The following is an 18,887-nucleotide window of genomic DNA, read 5'->3' on the forward strand; positions in this document are numbered from 1 at the left end:
TTTTTATTTTATTTTTTTTACTTTCAACACTTAAGTTACGAGATCAACTTCAGATATATCTGTCGATTTTACGTATGAACTATTATTTTGTTTGTTTTTATGCTCTTTTGTCAAATAAATCTTTGATGTTTTTATATGGCAACCACACAATATATGCAATATTTTTTCCATATAAAACATTTTAAAGTGAAATTTTTGAAGTAATTGTAGCCATGAATAGGTCAATAATTCATTATAACAGATTTTTTTGTCTTTTTTTTTTTTGAGCAATGGCAAAAAAAAAGAAAAATAAAGAAAGACAAAAGAATAAAAAACAGCCTGCATGGCAGCTTTGTGTCAACATTGCAACTTTTTCTCGTTAGATTTCACCTCATTTCACTTTTTTAAATGTTTTTATTTTATTTTTGCAATACTATCAATTTTGCAATTTTTGCAGAATGTGTGGCGGGCCGGTAAACAATTAGCTGCGGGCCGCAAATGGCCCCCGGGGCGCACTTTGGACACCACTGTCTTAAATCATCGATAGGAAAAGCAAGAAGTGTTCTTAGAAGTTTGAATGGTTACAGTGATGCAGTGGAACCTCGATCTATGAACCCTTATTTTTTTGATTTACGAACTACAGACAGATTGATTGTTATCCGGTGCTCATTCAGTCAGCAGAGTACAGGTTTGCTGTTAGCTACTGTGCTTTGTGTGGCTTTAAAGTGTGTTTTAAGCCATTTACAGCCTTTTTATAGTTCAATATTAGTCCAAAGAAAGCATTGGACGAGCGATGTGTGGTTAGAAATAGTCAGGAAGTATCTACAGTGTTGTCGACACTGCCTTCCCAACCTTCCGCTGTACACAAAGAAGATTAACCGACAAGTGGATTTTATTATTTATTCCTTAACATTTTAGTGACCGCGTTGTTAAAGGTAAGGAGTTTTGAGATTTTAAAATGTGAGTGCACCACAGGGCTAGTGGCAGTGTAAGCGTGTGTCGGCAGGGCTGCTGCAATCGAGGAATACATTTTGTTTGCTGTTGTTTTTACTTTGTTATTAAATGGAAAGTTGATCCATCATCCCCATGTTATGTTTGTTAGCAACTTCTACCGTATTCAAACTGTACAGAATGTTACTAAAATATGGACTTTTGTAAGGCTGGAACCCATTATTCATGTTTACTAGGGCTGTGAATCTTTGAGTGTCCCACGATTCGATTCAATATCGATTCCTGGGGTCACGATTCGATTCCAAATCGATTTTTTTTTTTCAATTCAACACGATTCTCGATTCAAAAACGATTTTTTCCCGATTCAAAACAATTCTCTATTCATTCAATACATAGGATTTCAGCAGGATCTACCCCAGTCTGCTGACATGCAAGCAGAGTAGTAGATTTTTGTAAAAAGCTTTTATAATTGTAAAGGACAATGTTTTATCAACTGATTGCAATAATGTAAATTTGTTTTAACTAAGTGAACCAAAAATATGACTTATTTTATCTTTGTGAAAATATTGGACACAGTGTGTTGTCAAGCTTATGAGATGCGATGCAAGTGTAAGCTACTGTGACACTATTGTTCTTTTTTTTTTTTATATATAAATGTCTAATGATAATGTCAATGAGGGATTTTTAATCACTGCTATGTTGAAATTGTAACTAATATTGATACTGTTGTTGATAATATTCATTTTTGTTTCACTACTTTTGGTTTGTTCTGTGTCGTGTTTGTGTCTCCTCTCAATTGTTCTGTTTATTGCAGTTCTGAGTGTTGCTGGGTCGGGTTTGGTTTTGGAATTGGATTGCATTGTTATGGTATTGCTGTGTATTGTTTTGTTGGATTGATTAATTTAAAAAAAATAAAAAAATGTTTTTTTAAAATAAATAAAAAATTGATTTTTTTAAAATGAGAATTGATTCTGAATCGCACAACGTGAGAATCGCGAGTCGATTTTTTCCCACACCCCTAATGTTTACCTTGTTTTTAATGGAGAATTTGGCTTATTTTCTATTTATAAACCTTGTTCAACAAACAATAAAATAAATCTTAAATCGAGGTTCCACTGTACTTTGTCTGGGGACTGTAGGTCCTATCACTGTAATTTAAAGGGGAATTGCACTATTTTTTACATTTTATTTAATTTAATTCAAAATCCTAATTTAAGAGGAATACATTTTGTCTGCTGTTGTTTTGACTTTGTTATTAAATGGAAAGTTGATCCATCATCCCCATGTTATGTTTGTTAGCAATTTCTACCGTGTTCAAACTGTACAAAATGTTACTAAAATATGGACTTTTGTCCGGCTGGAACCCATTATTCATGTTTACCTTGTTTTTAATGGAGAATTTGGCTTATTTTGTATTTGTAAACCTTGTTCAACAAACAATAAAATAAATAGTGAATCGAGGTTCCACTGTATTTCGCCTGGACTGTAGGTCCTATCACTGTAATTTAAAGGGGAACTGCACAATTTTTCTAATTTTATTTTATATCATTCAAAATCCTAATTCGAGACAAGCACGCATATGTTTTTGTTTTATTTATGCTTTCTAATTTGTAAATAAACTCTAGCAAGAGTCAGCTAACAATAGAGCCAATGGGATTTGCTCTATACCACCTTAAAAGCACTCTAAAACCTCCATCATCGTTTCATATTCACGGTGTATTTATGTAATGTAGTAACAGGCATATTGTTAATAACACGTAGTGTTTATGTTTTTTGCTATTTTTAAGCATACGGAGGCGTATTCATTTAACAGACGCATCACAACATTCGCTATTTCATTCAACAAAAACAACTACTATCAATCAATGCAGACTTCATGAGAGAAAACGACGACTACTTTGGGACAAATAATGATTCAGAACCTTGTATTTTTGAGCCCGAATATACGGAGGATGCGCTACAAGTTTAGAAGCTGAGTGCTAAACAGATCCAGTAAGTAGCAATATTGCTAAGTGCTAAAAAAGAAATAAAATACGAATATAATAAAACAATTTTACTGTACAATGAATGTCTGCTCTCACTGGGATGCCCACTGATAGGATATTCCTATATTTCCGTTTAGATGAACAATTAATCATAATCCTAATGCAGGTGTAAAGGTGGGCACAATCAAGCTTCTTTTCGTGACTTTCAAACCATCTCCAGGTCTTAGTTGAATGTCAAACTTTACCAACTTCTCGGGTTTATGGCAACAACCTTCTACTATACAAGTGAAAGGCACGATGTATAAATTAGATTGAACTTTCACCAACTCAGAAGCAATGCAGCAGCTCGATGACAATAGCTGCAAAAGCGAGTTATCTCTCTGAGATCACGGTGCCACTAAAAGTAGTTCCTCTGTGTTAGCGCTTATAATAACAACATCACTAATACTTGGTTCATATTCAAGTCACGAGTATTAGAGTATTGTTGGCGTTTTTTGGATGTTTTTCAGATGGAGGAAATAGATGACTTCCATTGGCTTCATTTGTATCCACCTCATACTTTCCTTATATTACAAATTAGAATGCACAAACGAGACACGTGTTCTTGTTAGAGATGTCAGATAATGTTTTTTTGCCGATGTCCGATATTCCGATATTGTCCAACTCTTAATTACCGATACCGATATCAACCGATACGATATATACAGTCGTGGAATTAACACATTATTATGCCTAATTTTGTTATGATGCCCCGCTGGATGCATTAAACAATGTAACAAGGTTCAACAACTTCAACTCAAGTTATGGAAAAAAGTGGGGTTGAGGTGTGAGGGGTGGGGTGGGGGGGGGTTGCGGGGGGTGTATATTGTAACGTCCCGGAAGAGTTAGTGCTGCAAGGGGTTCTGGGTATTTGCTCTGTTGTGTTCATGTTGTGTTACGGTGCGGATGTTCTCCCGGAATGTGTTTGTCATTCTTGTTTGGTGTGAGCTCACAGCGTGGCGCATGTTTGTAACAGTGTTAAAGTTGTTTATACGGATGTGACCTGTATGGCTGTTGATCAAGTATGCCTTGCATTCACATGTAAGTGTGTCAAAAGCCGCAGATATTATGTGACTGGGCCGGCACGCAAAGGCAGTGCCCATAAGGTTTATTGGCGCTCTGTATTTCTTCCTACGTCCGTGTACACAGCGGCGTTTAACTTTTTGAAACCGATACCGATAATTTTGAAACCGATACCGTTAATTTCCGATATTACATTTTAAAGCATTTATCGGCCGATAATATTGGCAGTCCGATATTATCGGACATCCCTAGTTCTTGTCTTACATAAGAATTGCGAATGATAGGCAAAATCCCCTTTAATAACTTTAATAACACTTTGAGGGTTATTAAAGTCCTGGTGATCCGCAAACGTTAGAATCGAGGCAATTGGACTCTCCTTGTTTGTTGAAGACGTTTCCCTTTTCGCCCAAAAGCCTCTAACAAACAAGAACTTTAGGTTGAGAATCTCCCCGTTTATTGTCTCTTGTGGGTGTGTCCCTTTGCGGGTGGTCCCAATTGGGTTGTTATTGTTATTGCGGCTGCTGAACGACCGCCCTTCATACCAATAGGTCGTCTGCCTCCCTGGTGGCAAAACAACTCATTAGTGGTCATTGTGAGACAATCACTGGGGGACAGATGTCAGGACGGACATGTTTGGCCGAAAGGTGAAACGTCTTTAACAAACAAGAAGAGTCCAGTTGCCTCCGTTCAACCTTTGCGGTGAAATGTTTTCATGCCAATTTTGAGTCCTTTCCTGTTGCGGACTCAGCAATCAGCACTTCCTTTCAGTCTTTGCATACGGCCACGAAGAAAGGGTTCAGATATTCCGAATAAAAGCCATGAAGGGAAAGTTGCACAAAAGAGTGAACGCTTTGATTACTTTTCTTGGTGAAAGAATATTGAAGTTAAGACGGTTAATATCCTTGCGGGAAGAAAACCCTTATGACCTCCAGAACTCAGCAATATTTGCACCGTTAGTTTTATAACCATTATATATTAAATGTGTTGCCTCAGCGTGTTGAAATAAATTGGTGCTACTTCTAAAAGCTTACCGAGGCATTCTTGTTCTTGCCCAGAAACACGGTTGAATGCAATAAAAATCGGCATTGATGCAAAGGAGGACTCGGAGCTGGTCCTACCTGGGCGTCGGCCAGCATGACGTCCTTAATGAGGGGCAGGCCCCTGGACTCCCCGTTCTCCACGCGGACGTAGTGGACCTGGTAGCCACGGATCTGGCCGTGCTGCCTCCCAGGCATGAGCGAACGCCACATCACCTTGAGTGCGGTGGAGTTTAAGACCTCCACCTCCACACGCCTCGGAGGGGCGCCAGGAACTACAAGAACATTGAATATTAATGTTAAAACATATCAGCAAAACCAATGATCACTTGCAGTCGGAAGAGGATTCATAAGGCCCCATTCGTCTTGGCTTACCTGACACATGAAACGTGACATTCCATTTTGGACCACTATGTAGAGTGGTGCTTTCCATCATTTTCAGCAGACTGCATTGCACGAATAACCCCGCCAACCCACCCTCTTCCTCTCACGCGAGATCCGACCAGGAATGGGACCATATGACTCCCTTCCCTACTGCCCTCATTCAACAAAGACGCGGCGAGCATACAAACTGCCTGCTTATTCTTCTAAAAACCAGCATCCAGTGCAGTGTAGTTTTGCATAACACGGCTATTTCTTTCCCGAATCCTGACAGACACCGACAAAACACAGCGACAACAAATGTCAACTGCAGAGGACACTGGTTCTCAGGAGTATATTTTATTTTTTTAATTTTTTTTTATACATTTTGATTTCTATTTACTGTTTTAATTGGTTTTTCCCCTTTAAAATTGTTTTTATTCATATTTATTTTTATATTGGTTCTATATTTATTTATTTTTTGTTTTTATTCAGTCATTGGTGGAGCTAAGGATAATATTTGATTATTGTTTTTAATATTGTTTTTAATACTGTTTTTAATATTGTTGTGCAGCACTTTGGAAACATTTTGTTGTTTAAATGTGCTATATAAATAAAGTGGATTGGATTGGATTATATTCTTCCATAAGCTCTGCCATAGCACAAACATAATAATAGTCATTTGCCTGCAGTGTATGAGAACATCTAAAAAAAACAACCATTGTTGTATTGTTTATATATTGTAATTATATTTATTTGTAGCATTTTGCTATGCATTGAACACAAATTGTATGTACATCTTGCTAAGTAGCACTTTCTCTTACTTTCAAGTGTTTTGGAATGTCCAGTATTTGCCTTTCTGGAAAGAATGTGCCAATAAAAGAAGTCGCTATCATGATCCAATTCTTTTAATCACAAGCCAATTTAAGTCGATCTCACTCTTGATCTGGTAATATTCCAGTACGTTCGTAATATCTTGTACAGTAGGCCATTTTTCATTTCTATGAACGCTGTGCTGTGGTTCTCATCCATAGAAATATGGCTTAGTGCTCTGGTAATGTTAGCCATCTGTCAATGATTCACGCACTGTGACAGGCCCAAAACCTGATATGTATCCGTTTTATAGTTCTGTTGCAATGTTTATCTTCTAACTGGTGACCTTAGGTAAAGGTATTTTGGGAGATCTATTCTACACAATGGACACACTGCAGAATTGTTGAATCTGTTTTTTTTTATGTCGTCGTTTACATTAAGGTGAAACAAGAATGTTGTGTTTAATATGAACAACATGGGTCCGTGCGGTGATCCTCATGCACACAAAAGTGTGTTTACAGAAGAAAACAAGGCCCTGATTGGAGTAGGTCTCAGTCTGCGTGCATTAGTGGCAATTTCAAGAATTTTGTGCAATCTCAGTCAACATTTTCGGAACCAAATTATTTTGCGTATGAGATTAGGAAGGAAGAGGGCAATCATTTTGTATGGCACTGAACTATATAGCCTTACTGCCACACCCGATCCCTAAGATCCGCCGATCAGCTGCTACTGACGGTCCCTGACACAAGGCTGAAGCTTAGAGGTGACAGAGCTTTCGCCGCTGCTGCTCCCAAGCTCTGGAACGACCTACCTCTTAGTGTTAGACAAGCCTCCTCTCTTCCTGTTTTTAAATCTCTCTTAAAAACATACTTTTATTCCATGGCTTTTAACACTGAGTGATATCCATCCTGCAATGGCGCCCCATAATACACCTGCTGTGAACCTGTTTTTATGTTTTATTTATTTATTTTTTATCGTGTTCTGTTTGTGTTGTGTTGTGTTTGCTCGGTACTCGTATTATCTTTTAACCTGCCCATTGTACAGCACTTTGGCTACCCCTGTGGTAAATTTTAAATGTGCTTTATAAATAAAGTTGATTTGATTTGATTTATATTGCCAAAAGTATTTGGCCACCTGCCTTGGCTCACATATGAACTTGAAGTGCCATCTCATGGAATTGTCCAAAATGATTTGGTATCCTGGAGCATTCAAAGTTCCTTCCACTGGAACTAAGGGGCCAAGCCCAACTCCTGAAAAACAACCCCACACCATAATTCCTCCGCCACCAAATTTCACACTCGGCACAATGCAGTCCTAAATGTAGCGTTCTCCTGGCAACCTCCAAACCCAGACTCGTCCATCAGATTGCCAGATGGAATAGTGTGACTCATCAGTCCAGAGAAGGCGTCTCCACTGCTCTAGAGTCCAGTGGCCACATGCTTTACACCACTGCATCCCACGCTTTGCATTGGACTTTGTGATGTATGGCTTAGATGCAGCTGCTCGGCCATGGAAACCCATTCCATTAAGCTCTCTGTGTACTGTACGTGGGCTAATTGGAAGGTCACATGAAGTTTGGAGCTCTGTAGCAACTGAAAGTCTTTGCACTATGCGCTTCAGCATCCGCTGACCCCTCTCTGTCAGTTTACGTGGCCTACCACTTGGTGGCTGAGTTGCTGTTGTTCCCAAACCCTTCACTTTTCTTATACTAAAGTTGACTTTGAAATATTTAAGAGTGACGAAATTTCACGACTGGATTTGTTGCACAGGTGGCATCCTATGACAGTTCCACGCTGGAAATCACTGAGAGCGGCCCATTTTTCCACAAATGTTTGTAGAAACAGTCTCCATGCCTAAGTGCTTGATTTTATACACCGGGCCAAGTGATTAGGACAGCTGATTCTCATCATTTGGATGGGTGGCCAAATACTTTTGGCAATACAGCGTAGCTGGAAAACGAAGACAACAAGAATGCTGGCACATTTTGCTGCGTACGATTGAAAGTAACACTGGTAATAACTTTTCTTAGAGGTATTGTTTTCCCCAAATTAGATGTGTATTAATAGAATATGATTTGACATAGAAAAAAATCAGTTGAGAAATAAACAAGTTGTGATTAATGATATTTAAGACCACGTACTAGAGAGGCCTGGGTCACACAAAAAAAGAAAGAAATACATTTAAAAAAAAAAGAATTGCACTGATCACACTGATAAAATCTGATAATATGGGGAAAAAATAACCGGAAAGGACCTGCAATGTGAACATGGCCTTTGGCTCATTCAGCAACTAACAGTTGACACATTACCAAAGAATTCAGTGTTTCCCTCAGTCTATCAGCTAAATTATTGTTTCGCAGAAAGTCATGCTCAAGGACACCAGAGCACTAGTTATTAATGACAAGAAAAGGGATTTATTCTCGTACGTCATCCTTTTACAGTTGGAATATCCGAGCCTCAGTGGGCGCACATCTGTCTCTTCAACCTCCAGCCTACCGTTGCTACCATAAACGTGCAGAAATATGACTTTGCTGGGGGAAAGCACCCATAAATGCTTAACGGCTCTCGGCTGAGCAATGGGATTCTGTTAAAAGCCGGCAGATAAAGCCCGAACACGGAGGTGGTACAACTGTAGTAAAATACATTTGGTTAATTATGCTTTGATAGCGACACGCCGAAGTCTTCCCAAGTGTGAGTTTAAGAGGTTTCTTTACATATGCTTTTTATAGACGCGTTCCTGTAGCTTATAAAGGAAAATAATTGTTTCACTCTCTCTAGTCATGAAGTCCGTGCAGAAATATTCTCACTATTTTGACTCATCAATCAGATAAGAGTTGTCTATTGCAACACTGTTCAAATTATGGAAAAACAAAAACAAAAGAATTTAACCAATAGTCTACATATTTCTGGCCTGAGTTAGGTATTATAAGTATTACAGTGCAGCATTTGTCTTGTTTTCTATTGAACTATATTTGGCCACCTGCCTTGACTCACATATGAACTTGAAGTGCCATCCCATTCCTAACCCATAGGGTTCAATATGATGTCGGTCCACCTTTTGCAGCTATTACAGCTTCAACTCTTCTGGGAAGGCTGTCCACAAGGTTGCAGAGAGTGTGTTTATAGGAATTTTCGACCATTCTTCCAAAAGGGCATTGGTGAGGTCACGCACTGATGCTGGTCGAGAAGGCCTGGCTCTCAGTCTCCGTTCTAATTCATCCCAAAGGTGTTCTATCGGGTTCAGGTCAGGACTCTGTGCAGGCCAGTCAAGTTCATCCACACCATACTCTGTCATCCATGTCTTTATGGACCTTGCTTTGTGCACTGGTGCACAGTCATGTTGGAAGAGGAAGGGGCCCGCTCCAAACTGTTCCCACAAGGTTGGGAGCATGGAATTGTCCAAAATGTTTTGGTATCCTGGAGCATTCAAAGTTCCTTTCACTAGAACTAAGGGGCCAAGCCCAATTCCTGAAAAACAACCCCACACCATAATTCCTCCTCCACCAAATTTCACACTAGGCACAGTGCAGTCCGAAATGTAGCGTTCTTCTGGCAACCTCCAAACCCAGACTCGTCCATCAGATTGCCAGATGGAAAAGAGTGACTCATCACTCCAGAGAAGGCGTCTCCACTGCTCTAGAAATCACTGAGCTCCTGAGAGCGGCCAATTCTTTCACAAATGTTTGCAGAAACAGTCTCCATGCCTAAGTGCTTGATTTTATACACCGGGCCAAGTGATTAGGACACCTGATTCTCACCATTTGGATGGGTGGCCAAATACTTCTGTCAATATAGTGTATTTTGTGGCGATTGGTAAAGATAGTCAACAAGCATGAATTCTGTTTCCGGATCAAGGGCTAATTTTGGCGCTACTGTATCTTCACCGCAACAATCAACTTTTGGTGGTAACACATTTTTGATGCATTTCATCTTTAACTCCTGCCTCATCAATAACACATCTCCACATCGGCGAGCCTCTGAGGTGAACGACACCGAAGGACAAGACGTTCCAGGACCGACGCGCCACTTAATGTTAACAAGACTGCGATACGGGCAATGCGAGGTGGAGATTCACTCTCTTGATGCACTTCATCCTCGACATCAGGCAGGCAACGCAATGCTAACAACACGGCTGATGACCGTAGCTGTGACTGTCAAATTGACTGACTTTTGACCGAACAACATTGACGGGGGAATTACCCAGGATGCGATGAAGTATTTTCACGTCATGGCTGTGTTGTACTGGCCGGGTGATGGCCCTAGCAATGATGCTTGGAGGATCCTCCGGGCTACCTTTGCACTGCAAATTATTTGCCACTTGCCAAGATTTTAAATTTTATTTCAAGATTATTTTCTAGTTTCCCTAGTTTTAAAACCTATTAATAGAGATGTCCGATAATATTGGCCTGCCGATATTATCGGCCGATATATGCGTTAAAACGTAATATCGGAAATTATCTGTATCGTTTTTTTTAATATCGGTATCGTTTTTTATTTTTTTTATTTTTTAATTAAATCAACATAAAAAACACAGGATACACTTACAATTAGTGCACCAACCCAAAAAACCTCCCTCCCCCATTTACACTCATTCACACAAAAGGGTTGTTTCTTTCTGTTATTAATATTCTGGTTCCTACATTATATATCAATATATATCAATACAGTCTGCAAGGGATACAGTCCGTAAGCACACATGATTGTGCGTGCTGCTGGTCCACTAATAGTACTAACCTTTAACAGTTAATTTGACTAATTTTCATTCATTACTAGTTTCTATGTAACTGTTTTTATATTGTTGTACTTTCTTTTTTATTCAAGAAAATGTTTTTAATTTATTTATCTTATTTTACTAATTTTTAAAAAAAGTACCTTATCTTCACCATACCTGGTTGTCCAAATTAGGCATAATAATGTGTTAATTCCATGACTGCATATATCGGTTGATATCGGTATCGGTTGATATCGGTATCGGTAATTAAAGAGTTGGACAATATCGGAATATCGGATATCGGCAAAAAGCCATTATCGGACATCCCTACCTATTAACTTAGTTTTAGTCATTGACTAATCTTCAGTTCAGTTCAGTTCAGTTTCAGTTTATCTCGAACATGCATACGATACAATGTAATGCATCACATATTGCCAGTTGTTTCATTACAGCACGTCTGAAAAGGAGTAGGAAGAAGCTGAGCTTATTTAATCCTAACACTTTTCATACCATAGCAATGTTATCCCATTTCCTTGTTCTCTGTAACAGAACAGTGAATACATACATAAATACTTTACCATAGTAAGTAAACAAATATTAAATACATAAATAATCTTTATCTAATCTTAATTTTAGCATGGATAATTATATATGATATGTGTTCCATTGTAGTTTACACATTTTAAAATTGAGAAAATAAGTATTCAAAGAACATATGTTGGTTTACCCTCACATAGAAAATCGAGTTTAAAGATTCTGCAAAATCAAGGATGTTTAATTCAGAAATTGCAAATGGAATAATGCTTGTTTTCAGATTAAAATACATATTTATGCTAATTTCCAGATATACAAATCTTAATTTAAGATGTCTTATCAAGTAAAATTATTTGCCCATGCAGCTAGTTAATTTCAGTTTATTTTTTGGCCAAGGTCTAATCTTTTATCTTATATTTTGACAACTCTTTTTTGCAGTGTAAGTACTGTAATTTACAGTAGAACACACTAAACACTACTGTATTGTTTGAAAGGTGACTACATGGGTGTTGTTTTATGTTTAGAGAACTTTAATTATGTAAAAAAACAAAACTATTTAGACGGTTGTACATAGTTTTTTTTTATGCTCCTACTATGAACATATTCGATTTATTACTTTGCAAAAATGTATTCATCACGGTCAGGTCTGAAACTGATAAAGGAGGGACGACCGCAGTGCTTGTAGTGAGTACTATATTTTTCTGCCTAAACGGGGACCATATAGAATATCAACATCAGCATAGTATTAACCAGTAAGTCTCAAACTGTGGTATGCATACCACTAGTGGTACGCCAAAGAATCACTTGATTACAGTGTTTAATTTTCCATTATAGAAACACAGTGTTACTGTTAAAACTGTGTTATAATTAGAGATGTCCGATAATGGCTTTTTTGACGATATTCCGATATTGTCCAACTCTTAATTACCGATTCCGATACCAACCGATACCGATACATACAGTCGTGGAATTAACACATTACTATGCCTAATTTTGTTGTGATGCCCCGCTGGATGCATTAAACAACGTAACAAGGTTTTCCAAAATAAATCAACTCAAGTTATGAAAAAAAAATGCCAACATGGCACTGCCATATTTATTATTGAAGTAACAAAGTGCATTATTTTTTTTTTAACATGCCTCAAAACAGAAGCTTGGAATTTGGGACATGCTCTCCCTGAGAGAGCATGAGGAGGTTGCGGGGTTGAGGTGGGGGGAGGGGGGGGTGTATTTTGCAGCGTCCCGGAAGAGTTAGTGCTGCAAGGGGTTCTGGGTATTTGTTCTGTTGTGTTTATGTTGTGTTACCGTGCGGATGTTCTCCCGAAATGTGTTTGTCATTCTTGTTTGGTGTGGGTTCACGGTGTGGCACATATTCATAACAGTGTTAAAGTTGTTTATACGGTCACCCTCAGTGTGACCTGTATGGCTGTTGACCAAGTATGCCTTGCATTCAAGTGTGTGTGAAAAGCCGTAGATATTATGTGATTGGGCCGGCATGAAAAGGCAGTGCCTTTAAGGTTTATTGGCGCTCTGTACTTCTCCCTACGTCCGTGTACCACTCCGTAAAGCGGTGTTTTAAAAAGTCATACATTTTACTTTTTGAAACCGATACGATAATTTCCGATATTACATTTTAAAGCATTTATCGGCCGATAATATCAGCAGTCCGATGTTATCGGACATCTCTATTTACAATGGCTAAAAATATGAAACATACTTAAATATAACCCCTGTCTCATTTTTAATGAATACTTAGGCCTACTACGCTACTGAAGTTTAATGTTGGTCATTATGGGTGTACTTGAAGAGCCAAGTGTTTTCTGAAAAAAAGTTTGAAAAGCACTGATATAGACATTAGATGTTCATGTACCGTCTTCATCCGTCCGGCAGTTAAAGGGCTCGCTTTCAGGGCCCGGCCCAACAACCGTGAAGGCAGACACGGTGATGCGATACTGGGTCCACTTCTCCAATCGCTGCAGCAGCACCCGCTCTTCGGAGGCAGGCACGGTGGGCTCCTCCATTGGCTCCACATCGTCACCGCCGCCCTCCGCCTGTCCCACCACCTGGTAGCGCACCCTATACCCCGCCAGGACACCATTCTGGCTCCTCAGTGGCGGGGGGCGCCAACTTACCAGCAAGGAGGTGGAGCTGGTGCTGCTGCACTTAATGTCTTGAGGGGGGGCTGAAGGATCTGGCGAGGCGGACAGGACAGAAAGGAAGGCGGAGGAGGGCGGGGGAGAAGGAGGGAGTAGAGAACCGGGTAGATGGGTAAGGAGGGAGGAAGGGGTGAAAAACAAAAACATACAAAAGATGGGAGAGATAAAGAAAATTATAAAAAAAGGAAATTTGGGGGGGGAAAAAAAGGATAACAATTTTAACAAATAAAATTGCAAAAATAAACTGGGATACAAACTTTGGAACAAATGGAAAATAATAACCAAGCAAATGTGGACAAAAATGAAGAAATTGATAAAAGCTGATATAGTGTAATAATGAATCTTATAATGTGTAATTAAAACATATTATATTTATTGTCATCAAATGAGAGCCTCCATTTTTAATTTCCTAGGCAACCTGTCCCAATACATTTGTAAAATGCACAAAGTAGGCCAACATAAAGTCATTCAATCTTAACATGATCACTTATGCTGACTTTTGCCTTGATTATCTTCGGTGGATCGCATGTAGTTTTGTTCTCAATGTAAGATAATGACTATATTACACTGGAGACCAGGGGTGTCCAAAGTGCGGCCAGGTGCGGACCGCAGCTAATCTTTTAAAGGTCCATCATACACTTTTTTTTTTAAAATACCCCCAAAAATTTTGCAATATTGAAATCAACAGAAAGCTGCCATGTTGACGTTTTTTTTTACTTTACAACTGTCAATGCTTAAGATATAATAACACACCCAAGACAATGGGCATATATATACACACACACACGCCCTCCCCCACCCCACGCCTTCACCACCGCTTGATTCCCCTCGGGGTGATGGACGGCTGGCAGCGCTTCATAGCAGCAGTCGACCTCCAGGGCCCCAACTTCCTGCCCCTTTGTTGCGAGTTGTCGTGATTAAATGTAACATGTTTATGTGGGCATGGCATGGAGGTTTTTCCCCACTCCAGACTAGGCCCCCTTAGGAGCCCAGTCTAGATTGTATTTTTTTTACTCATCTTCTTCCCCAGCGTTTTACCTTTTTCTTATCTTTTACGGGGCGCCTCGTGACCTGTTCTGTAAACCTGTACACTATTTGTTTGTCTAATCTTGAACGGGTTTGTGCTGAAAACATAGTTCCGTTGTACTTGTGCAATGACAATCCTATAAAACGATCTAAAGTTGGTCTAAAGATTTAAATGTTGAAAGCAAACAATATATATTGACATATATCACTTATCTTAATACTTTTATGAGTGAGTTTGATGATTATTTCATAAACAATACGAATAAACCAAAAGCAATGTTGTTATGAATTAATTTTCTTTTTAAGGCTCTAATTACTTTACATCAAATATTCCGTTTTGATGATTTTTTTTGGAGGAAAATACTGCAAATGTGTTTTTGTTATTAATTAAAGAGGGTTTTGACAAAAAGGGTATAGAACATAAAACTAATTCAAACTTAAAAGATAGATCTACGGAGCCCCTAAAGGGACATGGGGGAAAGTTTATTTTTTATAATTTTATTTTCTTTAGACATGAGAAACTTTTTATAAAATTATTTTAAAAAAATAAAAATTTTAAAAAATATATAATTTTTTTTTTTGAGACATGTATCTCTTGCACAAGAGAAACTATCTCATGCGCACGAGAAACTATCTCATGCGCACGAGAAACTATCTTGTGCGCACGAGAAATTTTCTTGGCGCACGAGATAATTTCTTGTGCGCACGAGATGTCTAAAAAAAAATATATATATATATATTTTTTTAATTTTTATCTTGTATGCATGAGATACATGTCTTAAAAAAATATATATATATATATATATATATATATATATATATATATATATATATATATATATATATATATATATATATATATATATATATATATATATATATATATATATATATAACATTTTTTCCCCCCCATGTCCCTTTAGAGCAGGGGTGGGCAATTAATTTTTACCGGGGGCCGCATGAGCAACCCGAGCACTGCTGGAGGGCCACATCGACAATATTTCAATTAAATTTTGCTCAATATTATTTTTGATATATACCGTAAGATAAATAATAATAATAATAATAATTAATAATAATAGTAATACTTCAACATAGTGTGTGTAACAGCATTCCATGACTAATATAAATAAATTAACATTAATAATAAATGACAGTAAAATAAGCACACTTATGACTGAGGAGTCATAGTGTAACTTTGTGTGGTGTTTGAGTTGTCTGACTTTTTGTGTGGCCATAAACGCACCAGTGGTTTAGTGGTATGCGTGTTGGTGACAGATGACAAGTTGGTTTTGGCCTGGTTTGTACGGCAGAAAATTACTAGTTTTTCGAGATGGAATTGTTTTACTCATGTTTTTGGTGTGGTTATGTCCGAATATAAACAGTTTTGCTCAATAAAGTGATCGATATAATTCCTGTCCTCGAAGCATCTCGATAGACGTTACAATAATTGAACGGTGTTCAATTGAACGGTGTTGACGAACACCGTTAGGGCCACTTGTTGTCACTGTCACTCAAAGTTGCATTGCAAAATTACATAGAATAAATGTGTTTATTTTGTTTAGAATTCAGATGGGATTTGATTTGGTGCGCGGCATATATTTGCTGCGCGCAGCGGACGCTTGAGCAGTGCGCAATTGCGCAGGCACGCACCTTAGAGGGAACGTTGCTTGGCAGTCCATGTCTTGTTGAAAACACGCCATTCGTCATCAACTTTTCTCTTTTTAGCGTCTCGGGTGTAAACCGTGCATCACTTGTCGCTGCATGTGCACCTTCACTCGCAGGTTACACACGGACACACGCCCATAAATAATACTTTTCAAAATAAAAGCAGCACAGTTGTATTGCGCGCACGACATAGATGTTTTTTCAACTTTATTTTGTAATTTGTGATTGCAGCTGTTCACATTCACTCACAATCACGCACACGCATACGTCCACACGGAAGTAATACAAATAACGATTTTCAAAACAAAAGCAGCACCGTTGTATTGCACACTCGACATAGATACTTTTTTAAATTTATTTTGTAATTTATGATTGGCCTCACGCGGGCCGGACAGGGACGCACAAGGGGCCGGATGCGGCCCGCGGGCCGCAGAATGCCCAGGTCTGCTTTAGAGGCTCTGTATAGATCTGAAGTTGATGTATATATATTTATTTTCAACACTTTAATGACTGAGACCCTTTTGGGTCCTCGGGACTTTCAACGTTCATCAACATTGAGGGAAGCCATAATGGTTACAATGAAATATATCAAAAATGCCTCCAGCTTGCTTTCATTTTTCAGTAGAAAAAGTTTGGACACCCCTGTTTCAGACGTAGATATAAAATCTGTGAACAATACCCAGACTACTCTGTAGATTTAAATATTGGCTCTAAAAAGAGGGAATCGACTCAGTATTATGCCCTGTTCATTATTACACGAGGTGTTATTACATGCAAAAACTGCACAACTGAGAAAATAGGAGATAAATAGCATTCCATAAAAAATGACCTTCATTGTAATAATACAACAAAAGTATAGTGAATAAGTCATGGGGTATTTTTTGTGTAAATCATGATTAAAAATAAACCAGGAAAACATGGAAAAACATAATACTTTACATATGCAGGGGGAAAAAAAAACGTCAAAAGAATGACAACAGGCGGTGTCTGCATCATACGTACCTGGCATCCACTAACAACATTTTAGAGACTTTCTTACCACCAGCCCTGGACTACAGCAAGTGCTTTCTCTAATTGACACTTAGTGACCGATTTTGACAGCTATCACAAAATTTGAAAGCATGCACCTTCCATTTGGAGTTCTATCGACATACATTTAGGCCCAATTTGAGAGAAAGAGGTTAGCTTTATGCTGTATTCAGGGATGCTTAATACTCATGTATGTTTAGGGCCGGAGAGGTCCACAAGACTGTGAGAGGGGAGGTTGTCGGTTTTTTGCCGCATGCCACAAGCGCAATTTGTTGAAATAAATCCCATTTCATAGCCCTGTGCTTTTTGCGTCTTGGTGGAGCTTACTGTCAGATTGAGGTTCGCTCGGAAACACGCGACCTGGGGGAAGAGAGCGCGTACCAGGGAATCTGTACAATTTTAACGGTACTGCACAAAGGCTGGTCACTTTTGGTAAAAACGATAAAAAGCAGAGGTGTTTGCCAATCAGAGAGTCTTGTGGTTGGCAATCAGAGAGAGTCTTGGGGTTGACGACAAATAGGTCAAGACCTCACACACAGTTCCAATCCTCTCTCTGTGTCCAAAAGGCTTATTTACTTACGGTTTTACTGGATTTGGAACCTTCCAGCTTATTTCCTCTGCCCGTATTGTATTTGAAAACTCTCCACGCCAACAATGATTGCTCAGTCCTCAATCTTTGTGATGTAGTATAAAGACCGCGAATGTGACAGCGGCCGGGGCTATCGTCGCGCACAGGCCTCCCCCCCCCCCCCCCCCCACTTTAAGACCGGCTGTGGCGCAGCTTTGATAAAGTGCATTAGCCATGAAGAAGACCAGCAGTAGGATTATGGATTCTAGAACTGTAGAACCGCAGAAGAACCTCCGCTGATACGGGGTTCTCTTGAAGCTTCACATCACAGTGGTACCTCGGCTTATGTGTTTTTTCGGAATACAAGCTGACTCTCGGCTAACTGTTGTGCTTTAAGTTGCGGACAAAAATTCGGGTTATGTGTCTTCCCGCCGCTAGTTGGCGTAGCAAATGCCACAATGAACCTCGTAAGATATAACTAAAAAAATCTGGTCATACTCGCTAGCATTAGCTTGAACCGAGAGATCGACGTACCGTATTTTTCGGACTATAAGTTGCAGTTTTTTTCATAGTTTGGCCTGGGGTGCGACTTATACTCAGGATCGACTTATGTGTGAAATTATTAACAATATCAACAATATAATTTAGCTCATTCACGTAAGAGACTAGACACCATAATATGTTACGTTAACATACCAGGCACGTTTTCAGTTGGTTATTTATGCGTCATATAACGTACACTTATTCAACCTGTTGTTCACTATTCTTTATTTATTTTAAATTGCCTTTCAAATGTCTATTTTTGGTGTTGGGTTTTATGAAATAAATTTCCCCCAAAAAATGCGACTTATATATGTTTTTTTCCTTCTTTATTATGCATTTTCGGCCGGTGCGCCTTATACTCCGGAGCGACTTATACTCCGAAAAATACGGTAAATAGACATGAACACAATCTTCTGTATCGTATATATCTGTGGCTTATAGTCTGGTGCGGATATGTAAAAAATTG

The 18,887-nt window shown here is 38.7% G+C and overlaps 1 protein-coding gene across 3 annotated transcripts in view; it reads right to left on the minus strand.

Annotated features, from left to right (window-relative positions):
• Positions 1-18,887, minus strand: part of ptprsa (protein tyrosine phosphatase receptor type Sa) — a 634,816-nt gene that overhangs the window by 169,184 nt on the left and 446,745 nt on the right. For 2 of the 3 annotated variants that reach the window (XM_062028063.1, XM_062028064.1), the window contains 2 exons: positions 13,302-13,622; positions 5,096-5,289 (listed from right to left, as the gene is read on the minus strand). The exons of the other annotated variant lie outside the window; for it this stretch is intronic. In XM_062028063.1, the coding sequence (XP_061884047.1) occupies positions 5,096-5,289; positions 13,302-13,622 (515 nt within the window). The remainder of the gene's footprint in view (positions 1-5,095; positions 5,290-13,301; positions 13,623-18,887) is intronic. 3 annotated transcript variants of the gene reach the window in all.

This window comes from Entelurus aequoreus, linkage group LG19 (genome assembly GCF_033978785.1).
Source record: "Entelurus aequoreus isolate RoL-2023_Sb linkage group LG19, RoL_Eaeq_v1.1, whole genome shotgun sequence".
In the NCBI taxonomy this organism is placed as follows: Eukaryota; Metazoa; Chordata; class Actinopteri; order Syngnathiformes; family Syngnathidae; genus Entelurus; species Entelurus aequoreus.